The 22,081-nt window shown below is 43.3% G+C and overlaps 1 protein-coding gene across 3 annotated transcripts; it reads right to left on the bottom strand.

Moving 5' to 3' along the window:
* Positions 1-284: 284 nt before the first annotated feature.
* Positions 285-21,036, bottom strand: SYT13 (synaptotagmin 13). Of its 3 annotated transcripts, XR_011679271.1 has the most exons (7): positions 20,492-21,036; positions 15,250-15,472; positions 13,211-13,351; positions 11,348-11,661; positions 6,960-7,089; positions 3,573-6,225; positions 285-2,468 (listed from the first exon to the last, which is right to left on the bottom strand). XR_011679271.1 is itself a non-coding variant. In XM_071427556.1 (6 exons), the coding sequence occupies exons 1-6, from the start codon at positions 20,672-20,674 to the stop codon at positions 5,921-5,923; spliced, it is 1,296 nt and encodes a 431-aa protein (XP_071283657.1). In that variant the 5' UTR covers positions 20,675-21,036; the 3' UTR covers positions 285-5,920. The 3 variants fall into 3 exon arrangements, 2 of the variants coding, with proteins under 2 accessions (XP_071283657.1, XP_071283659.1); XM_071427556.1 differs by having other exon boundaries at positions 285-6,225; XM_071427558.1 differs by having other exon boundaries at positions 285-6,225; positions 13,211-13,345.
* Between the last annotated feature and the right edge of the window lie 1,045 nt (positions 21,037-22,081).

The following is a 22,081-nucleotide window of genomic DNA, read 5'->3' as shown; positions in this document are numbered from 1 at the left end:
GCCAGTATCTGGGAAGAAACTGGTTCCCAGATCCCATTCTCTAATCTCCTTGTAGCTCCTTTAGAGCTTTGTTTAGCTGCCACCTTGCTGAAAAGGCCAATAGATTTCTTGTGCTTGCCCAGGACAGGACTCTATTGCTGACTCCTCTTCTCTTTGTACACCCATCCTTTGATGACACCCTTCAGAGCATCTTCTGTTGACTCATGCTGGCACTCTGTGCCTCTGACATGAGCTGCAAGCAGAGGGGACTTACTGTAGAGTAAAAAATGCAGACACAGCACTGGTACAGCTTGGAATTATTTACTTGCAGTGTTTTACATGTTGTGCTGTAATATTAGACACAAAGGCTGAGCATCATGCTCTGATTTTGTGCATTAGATTGTGAGAACAATATAAAGTCTTGACAAACAATATCTGGCCGTGTACAATAAACACACTGGGACACCAAGGGACCAAGTAAGCAGAAAAGCCCCCTCATGCTGGAAGGCTACAAATCACTATTTCACTTTGCTACTTTTCTTGTGCATATTGAAAACAGAAGAAATAATATGATGTGTTGAGTGTTACTATTTACTCATCATGCTTATCTTTCAACAAATTAACCAAATACATTTTAATACCTAGTTAAATTCTGAAACACATAAAAATGCTGTCAAAGCTCTGTCCCTTAATTCGATCAGACTTCAAACTGACCTTCATAAGAGTTCAAGAAGCATGGTCCAAGCCACTTTAGCTTCCAGTTCTTATTAAATCTCATTGTAGTCAACTCATCTTAGACATTAGGAAAATTTGGGAAAACCTTGGGCTGTAATTCTAGGGCCCAAATGACAACCTACTTCATTTTGGGGGGAAAAAAAGATTGGTTTTGAATGCTACTGCCAGATAATACTGAAGACAGATGCTAGCAAAATACAAGGTACAGCCGTTCAACATATTGAAAGCCCATCTGTACCTGGGAGAATAATTGAGCCTGAAAATTTTCCCAGTCCTGCTGAAAGGAATTTTCCATTACGTTCTGATGTATTACTTCCTTGCAAAGCAAACATGTTTCTTATTAGCATGCAAGGATATTTGGGACAACAACTGAGGGGAAAACCTTGCACTGAAAAAATATTACCCTTACAGGGCATCAGCTGTAACCACTCCCCTTAAAACTGGGGAAGGGTGCTGAGGGTAGTAATGAGTCTAAAACATCCCAGATATTTTAGTTATTATTGATGATTTGTGCTTATTAATCCTTCTACTGTAGGACAAATTGCTTAAAATCAAACTAGATCATTTTTGGGGAGGAAGATCTAGCTCTGAGGGCAGGTTGAGGCAAAGCAACAGATGGCTACAATCTATATTTTAACAAAGGAACTCAAAGTAGTCACAAGTCATTTCCTCTGGCCTCTTAGCCCTCTCCTCTGAGCAGAGGCCACCTCAGGAGGCCACCTTTCCCAGGCAAAGCTGGGTAATATACTGGGAGATGCATTTCTCAGGCTTTTTTACAGTAATCTGGTTGTCTGTGCTTTGTCACTGGATGAGGGACTGTGAATCCCTGTCCTTAAGCTCGCAATTCTGACCTTTAGTGAGAAGGATCATTCATTCTGACCAGGTAGACTGCCTCGCACCACGGTTTTTTGTTTGGGTTTGGTTTTTTTTTTTTTTCTCCTTCCCTATTCCCTACAGTCTCTTGGCTTCCAGCTTCTTCATGTTAATGCTTATAATAGGCAAAACAATCAGTCCAGCCACTAACTAGCCACTGGGGACTCTTGTGGCTGCTTTTGGTCACACATATGTCTTAGGAACATTAATTGCCATAACTGGGTTTTTTTTGCTTCTTCTCATATGACACAATTTATAAGCAGCATCCTTTAATTTAATACACAGTGGTGCTTGCTGATGCTCCTGCATTTTCAGCTTCAGGAGCTGAAAACAGAGGGTCTGTTTGGCTCTGTCCTTATTGCACTTCAGCGATACTTTGACAGCTCAAGTTGCTGAGGCTGCTTGATACAATGGCATTTCCAAATACTTCGGATTTATCTTCATGACTTTGTCAGCTACCACAACCATTCCCAGCCATTTGTCCGCTGGGACAGTTCAGCACCTCGGCCCTTGGGGTGCTGAGGCTCAGGGACAGCCAGGTACTGCTGCTCAGGCTGTTCGGAGGGATGAGGGCAGCGCCCGGGCAGACGCTGGAATGCGATGGGTGACACACAGCCCCTGTTAGCAGAGTTCAAAAGGCCGGGCTGGGCGCCCCTGCCCCTCGGGTACCACACGTACACAGCATTCCTCATCCCGTTACGTGCCCGCTGTCAGCCCCCGGCGAGCGGCCGCCTCTTCCCAGGGGCTCCTGGCAGCCTTTGTTCGGGCTGTGCTGATGGCTAGGAGCATTCTTTGCAGGCTAAAATGCCAGACAATAAGAATGATCCGTCCGGGGCAGATGTATGCATTTTCACTCCTTCTCTCTTTCCCATTAAATCCCACTGCAGCAAAGGAGGAAACAATGCCGTTCATTAACACTGATGGCACCACTTGGCTCCTAAGACAGATTCGTGGTTAAGTAGTGTGTATACACAGTATTTGTCTGCTGTAAAAGAGGACATTGTTTTACCACAGCTAGTCAGATTCTGAGGAGCTATTCTTTTAAATGCCATAGGATTGATTGATATCTATTACAGGGTGTGCCAGAATCACCAGGGCACAGGCAGATAATGCTGTTTACAATCAGTCATCAAGATGTTATAAAAGGCTCAGTGAAACAAGCAGAATGCAGAACTAGAGGAGTTGGCAGCAAGGCAAATATTTGGCCCTTCAGGCTTTCCATTGCCAGCCAAATAGCATCATTATGTGAAGTTATCCTTCTTACCATTAGCCCTCAAAAAATCACAGTGCTGCCTGGAACCTATATGTGAATTAGGCCAACATTCCAATAATTTCTGCACTTATATGGAAATGATTACTCCATACCTATAGGTACATCTACAGGCAAATCAGGATCATAGTAAGCATTAAGAATTCACTATCAACTAGACCCCTGTGTCCAGTTTACTCACAGTATCCTACAGCTTTTTGTTAGTAAACAAAACCCTATACAAGAAGAGCAAAACAAGAAACCAATTTTCTTTTCATTTGCATGCCCTCTAGCCAACAGATTAATACCAGAGATTAAAATATTGGGTGCAAGATTCATGGGCATACTTAGCTTTTCAGTCTGTCTGGTTGCTCAAAGAAGATTTTATTGCTCTCTTCAAAATGATCCTGTAACTCCTGGCTACACCACCCACAAAAGAAATAGTAGTGTAAAGACAACAGTTTTCAGTGTGCATCAACCTTGTCAGTTTCTTCACAGAATCATAGCATTGCTGAGGATATAAAGGGCCTTTGGAGATCATATAGTCCAAACTCACCCCTGCTCAAAGTGGGATAAACTAGAGCAGGTCGTTCACGCTGTATCTCATCAAATTTTCACTGTCTCCAAGCATGGGGACCCCCAACAACCTCTTCTTGTTCCAGTATTTGATTATACTCACAGTAAAAAAGCAGGTTTATTCTTGCTATTTTTCATGTGTTCAAATGGAATTACCTACATTGCAACTTGTCACCTTGACTCTTGTGCTGTCTCTGGACACCAGTGAAAAGAATCTCTCTCCATCTTCTTTTGTCCTCTCCAAGGTCAGGTATCTGTACACATTGATCTAAACAGTTCCAGCTCTCTCAGACTCTTCTCTTATAGAAGATGCTCCAGTCTCTTAAACATCTTCATGGCCATTTGCTGCACTCTTCCCAGAATGTCTGTATCTTTCTTGCCCTGGGGAGTCCAGCAACAGACACAGCATTCCAGAAGTGCCCTCAGTGGTGCTCACCCTCCTTTGACCTGCTGGCATTGCTTAATGCAGCACAAGGCGCTGTTGTCCTTCTCTGCTGCAAGACCACAATGCTGGCTCATGTTCAACTCGGTGTCCACCAGGACACCCAGGTCCTTTTCTGGAAAGCTCCTTTACAGATTGTCAGCCTTCACCCCCGCACTGCAAGGTTGTTCTTCCTCAGGTGCCACTTCTCCTTGTTGAATTTCAGGAGGTTCCTGTTAGCCCAGCATTTCTCCAGCATTTCTCTCAGCATCCCTCTGAATGTCAGCAAAACTGCCTTGTGTATCAATCACTACTCCAAGTTTTGCATCACGTACAAACCTGCCAAGGCCATGCTCTGCACCATTGTCTAGGTCATTTATGAAGGTGGTAAACTCTGTCAGTCTCTCGACCAGCCCCAGTCACCACTAATTACTGACTTCCAGTGAACTTCATTTCCCAGTTCATAACCCACTGTGCCTGGTCTTCAGCCAGTTTTCAGACACTGGTTCTGTTGTTTTCTCTTTGCCAACAGGATGGTAGCCTTCCCTTGACAAGCTGCTAGACTTGTTAGACTGCACCATCAGAATAGGACGGATACTACTTAAAGTAGTATCTACTTAAAGGTTAGCTTAATATTTTACTACTTAAAGGTTAGCTTAACATTTTGATTTAAACAAGGAGCAATCTGACCCTGCAAATATGAAGCTCTCTGAGATTTTCAGGGCTACGAATTATATGGTTCGGTTTCCAGATTTTTGGATGCCTTGTCCCCATGGAAATCCCTTAAAGTTGTGTCTACTACTTGAAAAAAAGTAGTAAGACTAGCAGTGTGCTTATAGGGTCATGACATTATCACTGCCAATGCCAGACTTTCAGTCCATCTAGAAACACAAAAAAAAGGACAGTCATAAGTAACATTTAAGCCGCATCAAATCTTGAAAGTGCACACAAAAAACAAGCCCTGGAGAGTCTGTCTGGTTGGTGATTTCCTTCTGTCTGGAAGTGATGAAATACATGGCAGTTAATAAGGGTTGTCCTTGAGTAATGCTGGTAGGAGGATTTGAGTGCAATAGTTAACTGTCAAACCAAAACCATCTATCAGCTGCTAAGGTATGTAATGATCCCACTTCTTTTGCCTAATTTTAGATGTTGCCTGGAATATAAATAGCATATTTGAAATTTGGGATAAACCCAAACAGAAAATGTGGCAGTAAACAGAAAGATTTGGTCCAAGTTTTAGGAGGTAACATCAACAGTAACTTTTTGTCCATATTTAGGATCTTCCTGGATGACATCATAGAAAGATAAATGCTGCAGGTATTCTGATAAAGGATCCTGAAACATTCATATTTTCAGCAGTTTTCATGAATCTTAAATACAAGGTATTAAACTCTCCAGGAAACAAAAGTAAAGGAAGGTATTTGACTTCTTGCTCGGCAGTGTTTGCTTCAAAGGCTACACAGGATGAGGGTGTTGACTGTCTCCCCCTTTCTTCTTCTTCTGTTCTCTCCCTTCATTCTGTGTATTTTTCTAGGTATCCATTTACTGCACTTTGGCTTCACTGTCTTTTTCGTACTCATTCTTTGTGCCTGCCATGACAGTCAGTTCTCTGATCTTCATTTCTCAGTCTTGTGGAGCATTATGAAAAGCAGTGATTGATAAAACAGTTGTGTGTTGGTGATTATGGAGCCAACACTCATCAAGGGACTTAGGTGACAGCACTAGATGCCAATGAAGGGCTCACATTTCCATGATAACTTTGCTCTTCTTTCCTTCCCTCTGTTTCTCTACAGAAACAGCGACCTCTCAGAAGAGACAGTGGGCAGGTAAATAAAATGAATTCAAATCATCCAGGCAGGCAACCCGTTGTTTGAGACAACCACCTGATTAGGTGAGAGACTGTCCTTTAAATACATTTTCCAGACAGTTTCCTGGGCTAGAATGGTCAGGAAGATCAGAGAAGGGTGGTGTAGTAAGAGTGCTGTGCTGAGCAATTTCATGGAGGTGAAGGTGGAAGATGAAATCCAGCTTATTCCCCCAGGCTCTGAGGCCTGGTGGGACTCTTGTTGTCAGTAATCATGATGAGTCTACATGTGGAGCTGGTGCCACATGGCTATCTGTTTCCTGGGGTTCCTCAGCATTTCTTCCCAGTGGTTCCTCTCTGTGCCTGTGACGTGTAAGCCCAGACTGCACTTGCCAAGCACATGGCTCTGGCCAGCTCCATCCTGGCTCAGCATTTCCAGCTCCACGCTGGAGGCACGCAAGAGCTCATGAGGCACCTCAAACATGATCATCTCATTCCACACAGGGTTGATCTTGTGTTTTGCACGTTTGGTCTGCTTCTTCTTCAACTTCAGTGACTGATGCCTCAGTGTCACCTTGACAGAAACGTCTGTATAAGGAGGGGAGAGAGACATCATGTTAATGGGCATGCAACAAATAGACTAACTAGACTAGAAGAGGCTGAGTTGGCAGGGACCCATCAGGATCATGGAGTTCAACTCCTGGCTCTGCACAGAACACTCCAAAAATTATGCCATGTGCCCAAAAGTGTTGTCCAAATGCTTTTTGAACTCAATCAGGCTGGTGCTGTGACCAACCCAAGTCTCCCTTGACTTAGGGAGACTTCATGCTGTGTCCTCAGGTCCTGTCCCTGTCCATGAAAGAGGAGATCAGTGCCTTCCCTTTCACTTCCCCTTGTGAGGATACTGAAGACCATGAAGAGGGGCTTTCCTCCCTCTTCTCCAGACTGAACAGAGCAAGTGACCTCAGCCACTCTTCATAAGGCTTCCACTCTAGGCCCTTCACCATCCTTATGGCCCTCCTTTGGACACTCTCTAATATCTTAACATTTTTTTTATATTGTGATGCCTGAATCTGCACCCAAAAATCAAAAAAATGCAAGAGAATTTATAGTGGTGACATCAAACTGAGACAGCACAGTAGAAGTATTGGCCAGGGGCCATTTGGTTTTCACTTTTTAGAAATTATTCAGATCTCTTTGGCTTTCTAAGCCAGACTTTTTGTTTTTTTTTTTTTCCTGCCAGACTTCACCCTTCCCACTTTCTTTCTAGATTTACATAATAGCAGAACCAACAGTATCTGTTTCCTTGCTATAACGCTCACCACTTCCGAGGAGATCTTTCAGCTGCTTGGAATGGAGGTTTTTAGCCTTAATAATCACCACCAGCAGGCGATTAGCTGCTGGCAAGTAGCTAATAGAGAGCAGAACTTCCCCATGGCCCGTGGATGGCTCCTGGAAATGGAGATACAGAAAGGGTTAATTTTTATATAATCTTGGCCAGAACATTAGGAAAGCAACTGATGGGTGGAAGGTCATGGACCAACCAAGTTTTCTCTCTGTACAGGAGATCTTTCCAGTTACCCTGGATAGGAATAAACCTGGCAAAGATGCCTGAGGCTCATAAGGCTCCCATAATGTGAGTTACTGAATCCTTATGGCACTGGAAAGTAACTGCTTCCTGACATCAACTTTTAGTGCAATATTTAATCAGAAGAAGATCTGGGGCTTGCATACAGTGCAAATAGTCAGAAATTCCTATTTTGAGAGACCACGTAACTGCCCTGTATTTATGTCTGACCTGGAGCTGGACTACACCTTCCCTGACACCCTATTTGGTATGAGAAAAAACCTAGCCCAGCTGAAATCCTCCACTAGCTGGGCACAGTACAAATCATGAACAGGACAGAACTGCTAGGAATGTGCCTTGAGCTGTTTTATTTTTCAGCATCAGTCTCATTACATGGTTATGACAATGGAAAGATGCCATCAGCTCACATCCCAGGCAGCAGACCAAGAACTTAATGCTACAACTTACTTTAAAAGTTTTTTGACCAATCACACAAAGCAAAAGCACATTGACAGTAGTTCTACCCAACCACTATAAGCACACGTACCTTCAGTTAAAACAATGCTTGCTTATTTCAAATACAATACTTGTTGTAAGCCTTAAAACACAATGCACAGAGCCCCATTATTAAGCTTAAAACTTCCTAATATCTTCCTATATAAACTTTTCTGTAGCTTAGGGAGTTATTCTAGACAAGCGTTAATACAAAGCCCATTGTTCTATTTGTCCTTTTCTATGTTTTACATAATTTTTCTGCTGACCTATCTCATGGCTACTGCTTAGCTCTAATCACAGTTCTACTGTCTCTGAGGCCTGCCTTTTGCAGCTTTCCCAAAACCCTCTGATTTTATGAATTCCCATACTCTTCCTTCCCACCTGCCTTCCATCAGGACTGTGAGCAGCTCTCCCTGCTTCCCCTGTGGTAGACTCTCTTTCCCTTTCCCTTTCCCTTTCCCTTTCCCTTTCCCTTTCCCTTTCCCTTTCCCCTTTCTTCCATTTGCCCTGGATAAGCAGCCCTTGGGGAGAAAGCCTAGGGACACAGTCACACCACTGCTGCTCTCCTATAAGAGAGTAATGCCATTTCCTTCTCAGGAGCCAGCAGGGAAGGAGAAAAATCCCACACCATTGTGTGCAGAGCTGACAGCCCATGGCAAGGAACAAAAAGGGAGTAGTTATTCTCTCAGTGAGTGGGAGCTTGTGACAGAAATCTGGTTTAGTGTGAGGTTAATGACCCAGAAGAGTCCCAGAAAGCCAATGCCAATTCAACAGACTCATTCTGGGCTCCTTAGTGTGTTCTACATCCTCGAGGATAGACAGCCCTTCTCTCCAGGCTATTTCTGTGCTCTGCAGTGTCGCTACTAAGTGAGCCATAAATATTTCAAATTAAGTTTTCAACCAGTTTCTCGAAACAGGCAAGGACAGGCCCCTGTATGCTCTCCATGAGCTGATTGACTCTCCAGAAAACATGGCTGTCATCACTGTCTGGTTCAAATGACTAATTTGTCCTGCACAAGTCAGGTGGAAGGGCATTAGCAAGGAAGCCTGAAATTCAATTCCAAGTCAGCCCAAGTAAATATGTTTTTCATGCACTCAGATAGCAATGAAGGGCTTGTATGCATTTCACTTATATGAATCCTGTCTTAAACTGAAGTGGAACTTAGAAAAGCCCACACATTAAAAAAAGCAGTTTCAAATGCCTGTATGCCCACTACAAAAGAATTGTATATTCAGGGACAAACCCAAACACCACCTCAATGCAAACCCAGCGTTTAGGCTTGTCATAAGCTGCTTTTTTTTATTTACCCCCACTACATCTCAGCAGGTCCCATTCTGTAGGTCTTGGCTAGAATTTGGTTCCTGTAGCTGCAGGCACAGATAGATGCAGTGGAGATTGGGAGGGGGTGGGGCTCTGTAGACGTGCGCACACGCACAAACACACGCATTGTACTCGGATCACATCTTGCACCTATGACTTTCTAGCTCCTAGTGTGCTGATCAAGTTTTTGGCCAGCCTGTATCCACATGACAACAAAACCTGCAATGGTTGGTCTTTGCTGGAGTTTTGCTTGGACAGACCAAACCAGAGGTACTTTCCCTTCCCCTTCTGGGCTTTGTGTTCTTTGTTTCTTTTTTCCTATTAAATCCATAACCTACATTTTGTGCTGAAATCCTACAAATTCATACAACCATCAGAGCTTCAGTCTTTCTTTCTATACAAAATGAATAAAAAGCAACAAGGGGTCATCAATGATTTACGTGCAGGGCACCACGAAATCACAAAAGGGAAGTTGCTATGCAAGGACACACTATCATCAAGCCACTATCATTACTGTCATTAGCAAAGCAGTGGGAGGGAAGGAAGACAAGATAAGGATATCAGTCTACAGTATCTACTCTTTGCATTGCTCACAGGACTCAATGAATTCCTGAATGCTAATTGCATTACCTGGTTAGCTGTAAGCTCCACTCTGGGCTCCTTCCCTTGTCTGTGGGAGAATTACTGGGAAGGTAAGAACAAAATTTCTGCCCTTCCTGGCATTTCAAGGAAATGTCACACTTTTGACAAAGCTCAGTAACTTTGTTCCTGGATGAATGCTGTCAAAAATAGCTCCTCTTTTTTGATCAGCTCTTCCTCCCTCCCTCCCTCCCTCCCTCTCTGGTTCTCAATGAATGATTCAGGATCTGTATACATAAGCTATCTGTGCAATGGTTGGCTCTCTCAGGTCCCAGATGACGCAAATTCAGCTTTCACTGCACATCCTCAGCTCAAACTGGGGCACTGTTCAGCAGTACTGCTGGTGTTAACCTTGTGCTGTCAGCCTGGAGAAGAAATGAATGCTGCACTGTTTCTGTGTGTGGTTGTGAAGCTGGACCAAGGCAGAATTCCCTGTATACCAGGACTCCATCAGGTGCACTGGAGTAACAACTTATTGCTGTGAACAGGCTGTTCCTTGTGTATTACTAAAAAAGCAAATACTTCAGTATGGCGGGAGAGGGGGAGGGTTACAGCTATTAGACAAATACTGAGTCTTGTGCTTGAAGTTTATTAAACTCATTCAGACCACCCATTTGTTTCTGCTGCCTCTGTCCCTGACAGATGTTTTTTTAGAGTGGATGGTCCTGTTAATATTCAAGTGGTTATCAGATAAATCAGCCCTATTGGAAATCAGAAATGCTAACAGTGTACTATGTGTCTGTGGCCAGCTCACAGTGGAGAGCACTCACCCGTGATGGTGACAGGCATTAATTTGTTTCATTGTGCTTAGTGGTGGTGCTGGTGTTGTTTTGCATTGCTCAGCCATACCATAGCAGACTGCAAGAGGTACCACTTGTTGTGATGAGCGAGCAGCAGCAGTAGCAGCATCCTGCTGCCATGTCAAGTGAATTGCTGCTGCTAGAAGAGCAACCTAGCTCATGGCAGGGAAAAGGTTCCTGAGGAAATGTGCAAGAAATTATAATGTGCACATGAAGCATCCCCTGTACCCACTTCGAGAACTGTTGGAATTCTTCCCTCCATTTTTTCCTGTCTGTGCAACTGGCAAAATGTGGATAAGGGAAAGGAAGGTTTTGATGTTTAAGGAAACCTACAGAATACAGTGAATGATATTTTGATATCTCCCAGAACAAATAGCACTGGATTGATTCCGGTAAGTGTCCTTCAGTCCAACATTCCAGTCCCAACAATGTATTTCACTCCTAGATTAAAATCTAGGAGCGGGGTGCCACCGAGTGCCCTACCACACCCAGCTTTGCAGAGTCCCTCCATTGGGCTCTGAACGCACTCTGATACTTCATCTCTTGCCACTCTGGTCCTGTATCAATAATTCTCAGAAGCTCACACACCTTTTTCTAGACATAGCATTACAAATGCCAATGTCAGATTGTCATGTACTTGGGGAGGAGTTGAGGGAGTTGTGACACATTAACAGCTGGGAGCATTAGACAGAAGGGCTTTTGATATGATGAGCTACAGACCAGCACAGAGCTGTGCTGAGTGATCTCTGCAGTCACACATCACCCCTCTAAACCTGCTCCAAACAAATAAAGCCACCCACCCGCAGGCAGCTCTCTAGGAAAAGGGTTTCTCTTGTCCAAACTCTTAATCATTAGGGTTTCTGAACTACCGACAGATGGAGTCCATACCTTCTCTGGGCTCTTTAGCCTTTCCCACTGGGCCTTCCCAAAGGATTCCTCCATTTCAGCAAGGTTCAGTTTCAGTTCCCCCACAATGCTGTGCCTGGAGAACTTGTCACAGTTCCTCAGGGTGAGAGTCAGTGTTCCTCCTGGCATCTCCTCCTCTGTTAATGGGAATTGCAGCACCTCCTCCCAAAGGGTGTGAAGTACCTTCTTCTTCAGCTCTGTCTGGGCCTCAGCAATGCCAGACTTGCTCTCCAGGGTGCCCAGTATGTAGCAATGGCAGCCAGTGTCTTGGTCCCCGCTCATTCCGTCATGCATAGCTGGAAAAGATGGATAGTAAGGACCTCTCACAAAAGACAGCCCTGAAATATCTGTGGTTAAATTGCTTGTTTCGTGACAGCCATAAAATAAAACAGCTGCATAGACATTGACCCCTGTTCCTGCCTGCATGGGGGCAGATTAAACTGTGAGTCCAAGCTGTGGTGTTTTCCTCAGGCTGCACAATGTCCCTGTCCTAGTGCCAGTGCAGAAGGATGCTGCCAGTGTTTGGGAGGGCAACAGCTGAGTTCAAGGAAACACATTCTGTTGAAAGATGCAGAACAGCACTGAAACAAGGCAGCATGAAACGGGTTGGCAGTTCTCATTTACTTTTACCTTGGCACACAAAAAAAGTTTCTTACAATGACTTTAAAAGCAGGAAGGTCGGTTACAGATATCAGAGATGGGATAGAGCTTCCCTTGGCACACATCCATCCCTCCAGGCCAATGTCAAAGGGTTATTGCATTCTGCTGGTCCAACCTCTAGTAAATGAATCCATCAGAAGCCACCCCACAGCCCAAAAGACCTGCATCAAGAGACATTCATCCCTAATTTTATATCCCCTTTATTTTGAAAAGTCTAGAGTGAGAATGGCATTTCTCACTCCTCTTCAGTTGCAGCAACAGAGCTGCACAGCCTTCTCCAGCAGCAAGAGGAACACACCCTCCTCCATGGGGTCATTGAATATCACAGCTTTGAAGGAAAAACTGTTGTCCTTGCTGCAGACAGTCCAAAGACAGCTGCTCCTGAGCTGCCAGGACCTGTGGGTCACAGGGCTCTCCTGGCTTCTCAGGGGAGCAGCACTGGCAAGCACGTCCTGTGCACAGGGGACAGCCAGGGTGGCAGCCAGCTAGCGTGGGTGGTGGGCGTCCATCCTGAAGGGCAACTGTGGGCTTGCTGGTGGCAGGAGGCCTGCAGCAGTGGCTGCCATTCAGCACCCTTTCAATTCTCGCCTTAGAGGGTGTGATTTGATTAGGTTTCCACAGAGATCTACACTGTGCATGAATTATTCAGTCAGCTTATTTTACTCTCCCAGAGGAACTGATGATGCTCCAGCCCTGAGTGGAGAAGCTGTTGCAGTTGTCAGAGAGAGGCACAGAGCCTGGCTGCCTGACCAGGCTGCTGCCAGAGGGATTTAAAATAAGTCTGGTATCTCCAGCTCAGGCTTTGACTTGACTTGAGGAAAGGGCAGTAGGGAGTGGATCAGGTTGAAGAATGAAAGGTATGGAGAGGAAGGAGATAGTAACCCCATTTGTCTTGCCCCCAAAGGAAAAAATAAAAAGAAGAGGTTGCTTTGTACCATGTCTTGGACTGGAGGAGCCCATCCTGGCTCCTGACAAAGCTGTGCAAACAACTGTTCCCAAGCTACGCCCTCTCTTCAAGCAGTGACATTGACAGCTATTCCTGTTCTGCAAGCCCAGCACTAGTGAAACCTCCAGTGGTCCCGAGGCACCTGTTGGCCTTCAGACAGGAGGGGAAGTGTCTCTAAGTGTCTCTGAGTGTAGTGACCGTGTGTGTTGCCCCGTCCAGGCCGGAGCCATGGCCCTTACCTTGGAGGAGGGCCACGCGCAGCTGTGCGCGCTGCGGCTCGTAGAGCAGGGAGTAGTGCAGCTCGGGGGCCTGCTGCCCGCCACCTGCCCGCTCGGGCCTCAGGGGCTCCGTGACACACACGTCCTTCACCACACCTGGAACTGAAATTAACCCTTTAGCAAGCAGCTCTTCCCCTTCCCAAGACAGCAAATCCACTTTCTCTTGACTTGACTTTTCAAAATGTCACACTCTTTCTGCACTTTGTATGCAGGACTATAATTTATTTTCCTTCTCAATACATCATCATGCACCCTTTTTGTTCTGTTTTCTTGCACTTTCAGCTCTTTCTACAGCATTTGGACAAGACTTCTGCTCTCCACCACCTTGTCCTCTATGATGGTTCACACACTTGCTCTTTTACCTTATGACTAGGCCAAGGTGTCTGAACGACACTCATTACTTGTTATATTGTTTTATATTCTGTTAACTGGCATTATTAAATTAAATCTTACATTCTCTGCAATGAGACTGCTCTTGAACTGCTGTGCAACTCTGCATTAGGTCAGACCTCTCTAAACATTTTGTTTTGTTTTTCTTTTAATTTTAACAATGAAGTCTTTGTCATGCAAAAGACATCCATTTCCATTGCACCTGACCAGGTTAAAGGCAATGAACTTTGGAATCCATAAGGCAGTTTCTCCATGCATGATTTTGGAGCTGAGTATGTATTTCATACTGAAATAAAGCAAGTTGTAAGACTAAAAGAAAAGCCAGATATTTTTGTCATCCAAAGCTGTTATCTGCAAGGTCAGTTTCAACTCACACAGAAAACAATAGTGGGACCAGCACACTTCCTCCTAAAAATCTCAGCCACAGTTCAGACCAGTTCACTGTGGCATCAAAAGGAGAATGCAACATTTCTTGTTTAATTTTAGCAACACTTGAGCTATATAATCAGGCAGAGCAGGAAGGAAACTTGCTTGTGCCATTAGCAGTGCAGAGAGGCTCTTACACCAACACTTATATAAGGCTTTAGCCTAAATGCAGCCATCATCTTTCATCCTTTCCACCCTTATAATCTTTTCCCTGACACCTAAGGATGTGGCTCAGACAGTCTCTTCCTCCAATGCATCTGCTTCCCATGGTACCTTCCTTTCTGTACTCACAAGCCTCAGGTTGGAGGGTTGAGGGTAGCAGTTGTCCTTCCAGAAGGGCAAAAACATAATCTCAAAAAATTAAAAATAACTAAAAAGAATACTCAGTAAAAATAAGGGCAGATGGCATTGTCTCTCTGGCAAATCTGCAGGAAGATTTTATTAAAGTGGTAACCATAAGAGTAAATTATCCTGTTAAAATATGGCTGTGAAGTTAAAAATCAGTATGGAAGAAACCCGAACATGTTGCCAGATGCATATAATTAAGATTGCATTTTCTCTCAGGCCCTAGAAATCTTATGTTTCAGGATTGGGAGTGTTATCCTTTGGGCTGGCTGGGAAACAGGAATTGTGTTTGGCAAAAACCTTTCAGGTGTCAGCCTTCAGTTTCACTGCACATTGCAATAAGCCAAGAACGTCTTACCAACCCATGGCAATAAAGGAGGAGAGAAAATTAGAAGCTTTGAGCTCCACTGTCCCTGACAGGGACAGTTGTTGGACAGCTAGGATTTGACCTGGAGGAGATACTCTGCCGAATTTTGGCCAGATATTTCACACATACTCTGGCTACTGCTCTCAGCACAACTACACTAAATATGCTTTTCTACAAAATGTCTGCTACCAGGGAGACAGATTTTTTAAAACAAAAAATGTTTAAGTAAAAAAAAAAATTGCAAAAAGATACAGCTACAGCTTTGTTATCAGAATGTCCTTATGAGCTCCATTGCTACCTTCTACTAAACAAATGGGTTGAAAGCAAAACTCAGAATGCTTATGATAAGAAAGTGAAAAGCATCCGATAAATTCCACATTTATTTATCTGACAACAATCACATTATGCTTAGAAGTACTACAGATCCACGCCCACTAAAGCAATTGTTAGTTTGAAGACCAAAAGCTCCTACCGTTTTGAGGGAGAACAAACAGCTCTTCATTGACTTGTATCTTCATCCTATTCTCATCCAAAGCAGTATGTTTCCCAGGAGCTGGTTCTTCTGTTGTCTTCAGAGAGTACTGCGTGTAGTTAACAATTTCAGGTGAAGTTACTTCTGGTTTGGGGCCATAAATGTTGGGAAACTTCAGAAGTGCTCGAGGCTGGACTGGCTCTGCAGTTTTCTTAATGTTGAACTGAAAATTAAAACTTTGTTTATTACTTTGCACAAATTACATTAACTCCTCCAATTCTCTTAACGTTAGATGAACTGAGACAGGAAAAAAGCAGGGCCTCTGGTCATTCCTACCATCAATTTTTTCTTGGCTTGTAGAAACCACTGCCTGTATGTCTGGAGACTTTCTTGTCAACACGGAAACCTTGTACTTGGTGTGTTTCTTTTCAGATTTATTCCTCTACAGATATTTGATTACTATAAGAAAAAGATATGTTCTTATCATTTGATTTTTCCTCTGTTCTGGTACCAGTTAATATTTTCATAAGTTAATACTTTCATTTTAGTAAAGAAATTAACCACAAAGTTAATTTTGCTTTGATTAAGATATGGTAATTTTTGCTTTGATGTTTGAAGTCAAATCCAAGAGCAAGAGGCTACAGACATCTCCCAGAATCTAGAATATTTTATATGAGTATATAGTAAGCATTAAGAGTGCAAAGATATAAATCAAACGTGGAGCAAGTATGAGCATGATGCAATAAGACTAAGGAGAGCTGGTTGAACAAATGAGCCCTGGACTGGCAAACCAAGAGAAGTTGATTCAGTCATCATCTCAGCCCCTTGGTTCTGTGGACCAGAGCTCCATCTGACCATCAGACACACATTTCCCCTTTATTATACCAGGACTGAAATTTGGATTTATGTCTGATTTTGTTCTTAACACTTCAATTCCCTCTGAATCATGAACATGGGATGAGCAGAAGAACCTGCAAGATGCTTGGGTAGTCCAAGCAAAGGCTGGCAGAAAAGGCATTACTGTTCTCCCAAAACAGAAAAAAAATATCTTAGTGGAATAGAACAGTTCTCTTCTGCTTATGTCCCAAGAAATGATCCCGCCTTCTTACAATTGAAATCATTCATGATTCATTTATATTTGGATTCATCAATGGGGAAGAACAAAATCTGACTAGCAAATGACCCCAACCCTTGCAACAGATTTTATTAATGTTTCCAAAACATGGAAGACAAAAACCACAAGTAAAACAGCCATTTTGGTTGATTACTGTGCAGTGGGATTATCTCCAACCTACTGCCTGCTAACCTATTTTTGGTCAAGATTGAGGGGCAAGACAGAAAAGGTTCATAACTGTAATTAAAGTTTTTAATTAGTCTTATTGTTTTCTATTAATAATGAATGTAGATGGTGCCCTGAATCTCTTGTCTGTGTTGGGATTTCCTTGTCCCAGCTTGTATGTCCAGAGGAAGCACACCTCCCTCTCAAGAAACAGAGCTGAAGAAAGAGGGCTGTCTTGCATGTTAGCCTAGTCATATTCTGCTTGTGGAGATCCTGGTTGCATACACTTGGCAGTGGTAGGGAACTAATTAGGTCAGTGACTCCATCTTCTCAAGGCAGCCAGTACACCAGTGCTTAGGAAGTCTACTGTGCAACATAGGATCTTGTCTTGTCTAATTTTAAGGGCTTTGAAGGAGAAGTGGGCTGAGAAAGAAAGACGTCATTGTGTGCCATCCTCACCTAGCATTCAGTTGAGTTTAGCTATTATGTAAATTACACAGTGTGGGGCTGTAAGTGAGAACCCTCTTATAGAGATGTGAGCCTCATCAGTCCTAAAATACCTAGGAAATGTGAAGTTACTCATCCAAACTTTAAATGTAGTTTTCCATTCTTCTAAAATTAAAGCAAACCAACCAAGCAGAATACATGGGGAATCACTGACAGCAGCTAGAAAAGGCAGGTTGTTTTTGTTGTGCAGAGGCATTACAGCCAGCACACACACAGTGGTGGTCAGCCTCTCCTGGAGCTGCAGTCCTACCACTCACTGGCCACACACTGGAGCCTCCTGCCTGTCTTGCTCTGTGCTGCCAGCACACAAAACACCTCCAGATCCTTTGGGATGAAAAACACAAATTTGAGATATTGTTAGTACAGTCTTCCTCTTGCTAAATACCTTGCCAGGTAAATCTGTCAGCATACAGCATCTAAGAACTCTGTTGGGTCTAAATATTCCTCTTGTCTGTCTGCTCTGCAGAATTACAGACAGAGACATATGCAAGCACAGTGGGACTAGCCCACCCCCTCTTCCTACTGCATCTGCCTTTGTTTATTATGTTGCTGCCAGCTCTTTTCCCAAGTGCTGTGTGCTGATCCAGTTACATAGCAGTGTCCTATGGAAGTTTCCTTTGCAACTCAGCAGTTGTGTCTTAAATAAAGACACAGCAGAGGAGTTCAGAGAGTTCTGCAAAAATGCATGAAAGCAAGCAAACCAAAAGGAGCAAGGAGGCTGCAAATGATCCTTCTGTGTCCCTGACCAGTGTCACTCAAAGCACCAGACTGTTGCCATTGTTGGATGTGTTTAGGAATCTTCATTCTGCAGGCTTTGCTGAGACTTTGCAAATTTTCAGCAGTTTCTCATTGTTTTGCAGATGTATGTTTGTGTTTGAACTTCTACTCCTCATGTATGCAGGGCATGTCCATGGGGAGCTTCTGTCTATAGCAAATACAAGCATCACTGTCATGGGAGACATGCCAACTGAATAAAATGCAGACTTGCTACATCTTTCTTTTGTCATCTGTGTTCATCAGAATCAGTGGTCCTGACTGTGGTTTCAATAATTAAATGTGTCCAACACTGACTAGGACATACTGTGTACTAATGTAGTCAGAAAAAAAAGTCCCCACAGAGCAATTTATAAACATAGAGATAATAAAATTTCACAAGCTCAGAACTCAAATTGAGATTCATTTCTTGGATGTATAGAGACTGATTCTGATTCAGTGACAGCATAGGAGAATTCATGTTCCTGGCAAGAAAATTATTTTAATTGGAAAGAATTGCTAAACATATGGAATATGCAAACTAAGAACATTTTGCACTTTCTGTGACAGAATGTTCACTCGGCTGCTATAATATGTCCAGATTCTTTAAAAAAAAACCATAAAGCCAGTAACATTGGAAATAATACTTCAAATTAAAAAGTCTACAATGCTGAAAGAATGCAATCACTCAGGTAATAATGATACATTTAGGGCAGATTGAATAATTCTATCCCCTATTGGTCAAATACTGGATTAAGTCACGGCAAAACTTATGAATGTAGACATATTTTGAGGACTGTAACTGAATATCTGCTGAGTACTGGAGGCTTAACTGAACAATATGGAGACACAGTGCTTACTTCAGTCCTGCAAACAGGATAGCACCCCTGTGGACAAGATCCAGGATGGATTAACACTTTCCCAAGATGTTTCCCCAAAAGCTGTGTAAAAGAAAAAAAGCCCAGTCCACGGATGGAGTTATAAGGAGGATTTGAGATATTTCTGGGCTTGGAGATTACATCAAACTCTCATAGAAAGAGCCTGATGGTAAAGTTGTCTGTGGGTTGTGTTGCTGCAGACAACAGCTAGAAAAATTGCTTTGGAAAGTGATGTGGCTGTCAAAGTTACACGTTTTTTATTCACATTAACAGTAAACTTGGAAAAACCTCTGCATCATTATACATTCTTATATACAGGTGTTAGCAAATCCCCTGTATGGGGTAGAAAAGATAAGAAAGGAGCATGAAAGGGACATGACTAAGCTATCAAACAGAAAAGCAGATGAAATTAATCCTAGGAAAATGCAAACAGGTACTAGGAGTTATTCACTATGCTCATGGAGGGAAGCTCAGAATTAGCAGTAATCTCTTGTCCTAAACTCCACGCAGAAGTTAATCCATGGTCAATGGAGCCATCCTCTCACACCTCTCCTCCCCCCTCCAGCAACCACAAGGTCTGCTAATGCCATTCTCTGTATCTGTACCAGTTCTTACAATACTGTTTATAGATTTGGTCGTCTTTCCTCAGCATAAACTGCAACAAGAACATGAGGATGCCAAGGTTCTTTTCTGCTTAGAGGGTAAGAGTGGAAGCCAGAGAAACACTGAATATTTAATTTCAAACATTACAGAGGGGTTCAATTAGGACTCCAGCTACACTCTTTAAGAATCCAAAAATAACAGTCAGCTCAAATAATTAAAAGGCAAACAAAGACTATTGTACAATGGAGCACAGGCCTTTGGAATGGGCTGCTATGGCACAACACTTCATTGAATGGCTAGGTGAGAGTGAAAAGGACACAGGCACAAACAAATATCAGGAGCAACAGCCAACAGGTAATACTTTCAGAGACTGACCATGCTATATGCTATATCCTAAGACCACATTCAACCAAGGAAATCATCAAACATTTCCCTTTGAAGAAGAGATTCCCATTAATAAGTATATTAAAAGCTTTCTATAATTCCCCTAGCTCCCTCTTGCCCTGGGCTCAGGAGTCAATCAGGCTGTTTGGATTCTAACAAAAATGAAAGAGCACACAAGGATGCCTGACATTATCCATACTCCACATTGCTTTTACGATAAGTGAAAAAGAAATTCACAATGTGATGAGACTGTCCAGTTATCACAATCTAGATTCTCATTTGCTTTTTCCTATGATTTCAATGCGTTGTTTTAACTTCACACATAATTAATCCCCTCAGTTAGAAGGGCAGAAGGAGGAGGAGGGAAGGTTTTCACGAGAAACCAGCTGTTGACAGGGAACTATCCTGCAGGAACTATGAGATATTGTGAATAGAATTAAATAGCTGCTATACGAGATCTCAGCAGGAGCCATCCATTTCCTCTTCACAATGCTGCGTGCCACTTGGTACAGTCCAGTCTTCTCTTCTTAGGAAATTATTTCTCTTTGATCTATCTTAACTAAGCAGCATTTCCAGTCCTCATTCCCTGTTTCTGCCATTAGCAGCTTTCTCTCTGGCTCCGTGGCAGCTGTCTCCTGCTCCGGTAATTCTCTGGTACCCAGCTCATCTCTGTTTTTCCCTCACTCCTCCTCCCACTGGCATGTTGTTATATCCCAAACACAGTAAGCAGATAAACAGGCAGCATAAATCACATGCTGAGTAGCCTAACAGGGAAGTTGCACTCCCACCCTCTGCCTTTAAAGAAAAATCACAGAGCAAATTAGAGACTGTTTCTTACTTGCTGGACTGGCTGAAGCACACTGGGCTTAGTATTTTCCGTCTCATCCTCTTGGTCCTTTTCTGAGAGTCCTTTCCCAGGTTGCTTGCATTTGCAGAAGCAGGTGAGGCCGCAGAGGGCAAGGATGCTAGTTGCAGTCCCTAAGGTAGCCCCCAGGGCTATAACTGGAGCAGACAAAACCATTGTCCTGTGCTGCACAGGAACAGAAAGCACAGAGACCCTGTGGCTCTTTCTACTCCCTGGGAGAGCAGCTCTCCCACATCCACTCCGAATTCTAGCCTGGCTTCATTCTCCTTGGAAGTCTGAAAGCAATTCTTTTTGCAGCAAAGGGACCAATCTAGACACACAGATAAATCATCCCACCTTTGCTAGGCAACAAGGCTACCTTTCTATCCTGCTGATGGAGTTGCTGCTCCAGGTCAGGGAGAGGAAATAGTAATTGTGGTGCCTGCAATCTCCATATAGCTGCAAACAGGCAGTTTTCATTGAAGCCTGTTCTCCAGCTCCACTGGGAAAAGTCTGATGTGTGATAGAGAGGAAAGACGTCAGCAGAAGGGGCTGGCCTTGCTAGCTAACTCACAGAAAGTGCATCCAAGTGTTTGATCATCTCTCTAGCAGTATTTCTTGGGGTTGGCTTGCTGATATGCTCAAGAGGCTGCATTTTTTTGTCTTAAGGCAAAGATAGTGACTGCCAAAAGCTGCTGGCCTGAGAAGCTGTGTTATGATAGCACTGCACGATAACTCTGTAGTCACAGTAAAGCCTCTGTATAAGTCAGGCAAAACTTTCTCATCCTTCAGAGGCTGCAGAACAAACACAGGAAAGAATTAAGCACTGTCCCATGCCTCACCACCTCAAGGCACAGGGTCTGAACCTTTTGGAGCTGCTTCTGCAGGATAAATGCAGAGCAGCACCTCTGTTTAAAAAGAGAGCAGAAAATCCTACCAAACAAGATGCACTAGTGCATATGCTGCTTCCTCTGGAGAAAATGAGAAAGCAAACAACATATGCTAGATATTAGTCATAGTGCTTACCACACTGGTGTCAGGCTGTGGGCTGCTGAGCACTGAAGAACCTGCATGAATAGACTTGAAGAGCTAGATGTCCGTCCCAGTTTTCTCTTGAGGTGATGGAGTGATTATCTTTCTCTGACTCATTTATTTTTGCCTTATTTCTCAGAATGCCCAGCTTGGGGAAGAGGATAATAAATGCCATCATTTGATGTGTTTCTCATGACATGTACTGCCCTTTTCTGGGTACTTCACAAGGAGAATCTAGTGGCCAGAAGGTGATTATAATTCTGGTCACTATATCTCTCAGCCAGAGTGAAAATAGTCAGCAAAATATTCCAAAAATACCCACTTCTACTGATTCTACTGGGAGTTTGTCATTCTGTTTTGGAATATAGTTGATGCCCATGGATCAGGAAAACAAATTAACTATGTACAGAGAATTGTTTAGAAATTCGGGTGTTTTGATCCTTCTGTAGCTCAGGTTTTGCATAGATTTTTCTTAACTTTTTTTTTTCTTTGATGCTTCACATCTTATTCATGACAACTCACGCAGCCTTTGTTCCTTGATGACATGTTCAC

Source organism: Agelaius tricolor, unplaced genomic scaffold (assembly GCF_023055355.1).
Source record: "Agelaius tricolor isolate 1412-34295 unplaced genomic scaffold, bAgeTri1.0.p SCAF_5, whole genome shotgun sequence".
Taxonomy (NCBI): domain Eukaryota; kingdom Metazoa; phylum Chordata; class Aves; order Passeriformes; family Icteridae; genus Agelaius; species Agelaius tricolor.
The sequence above is the reverse complement of the archived record's forward strand: the minus strand, read 5'-3'. Positions and strand labels throughout refer to the sequence as shown.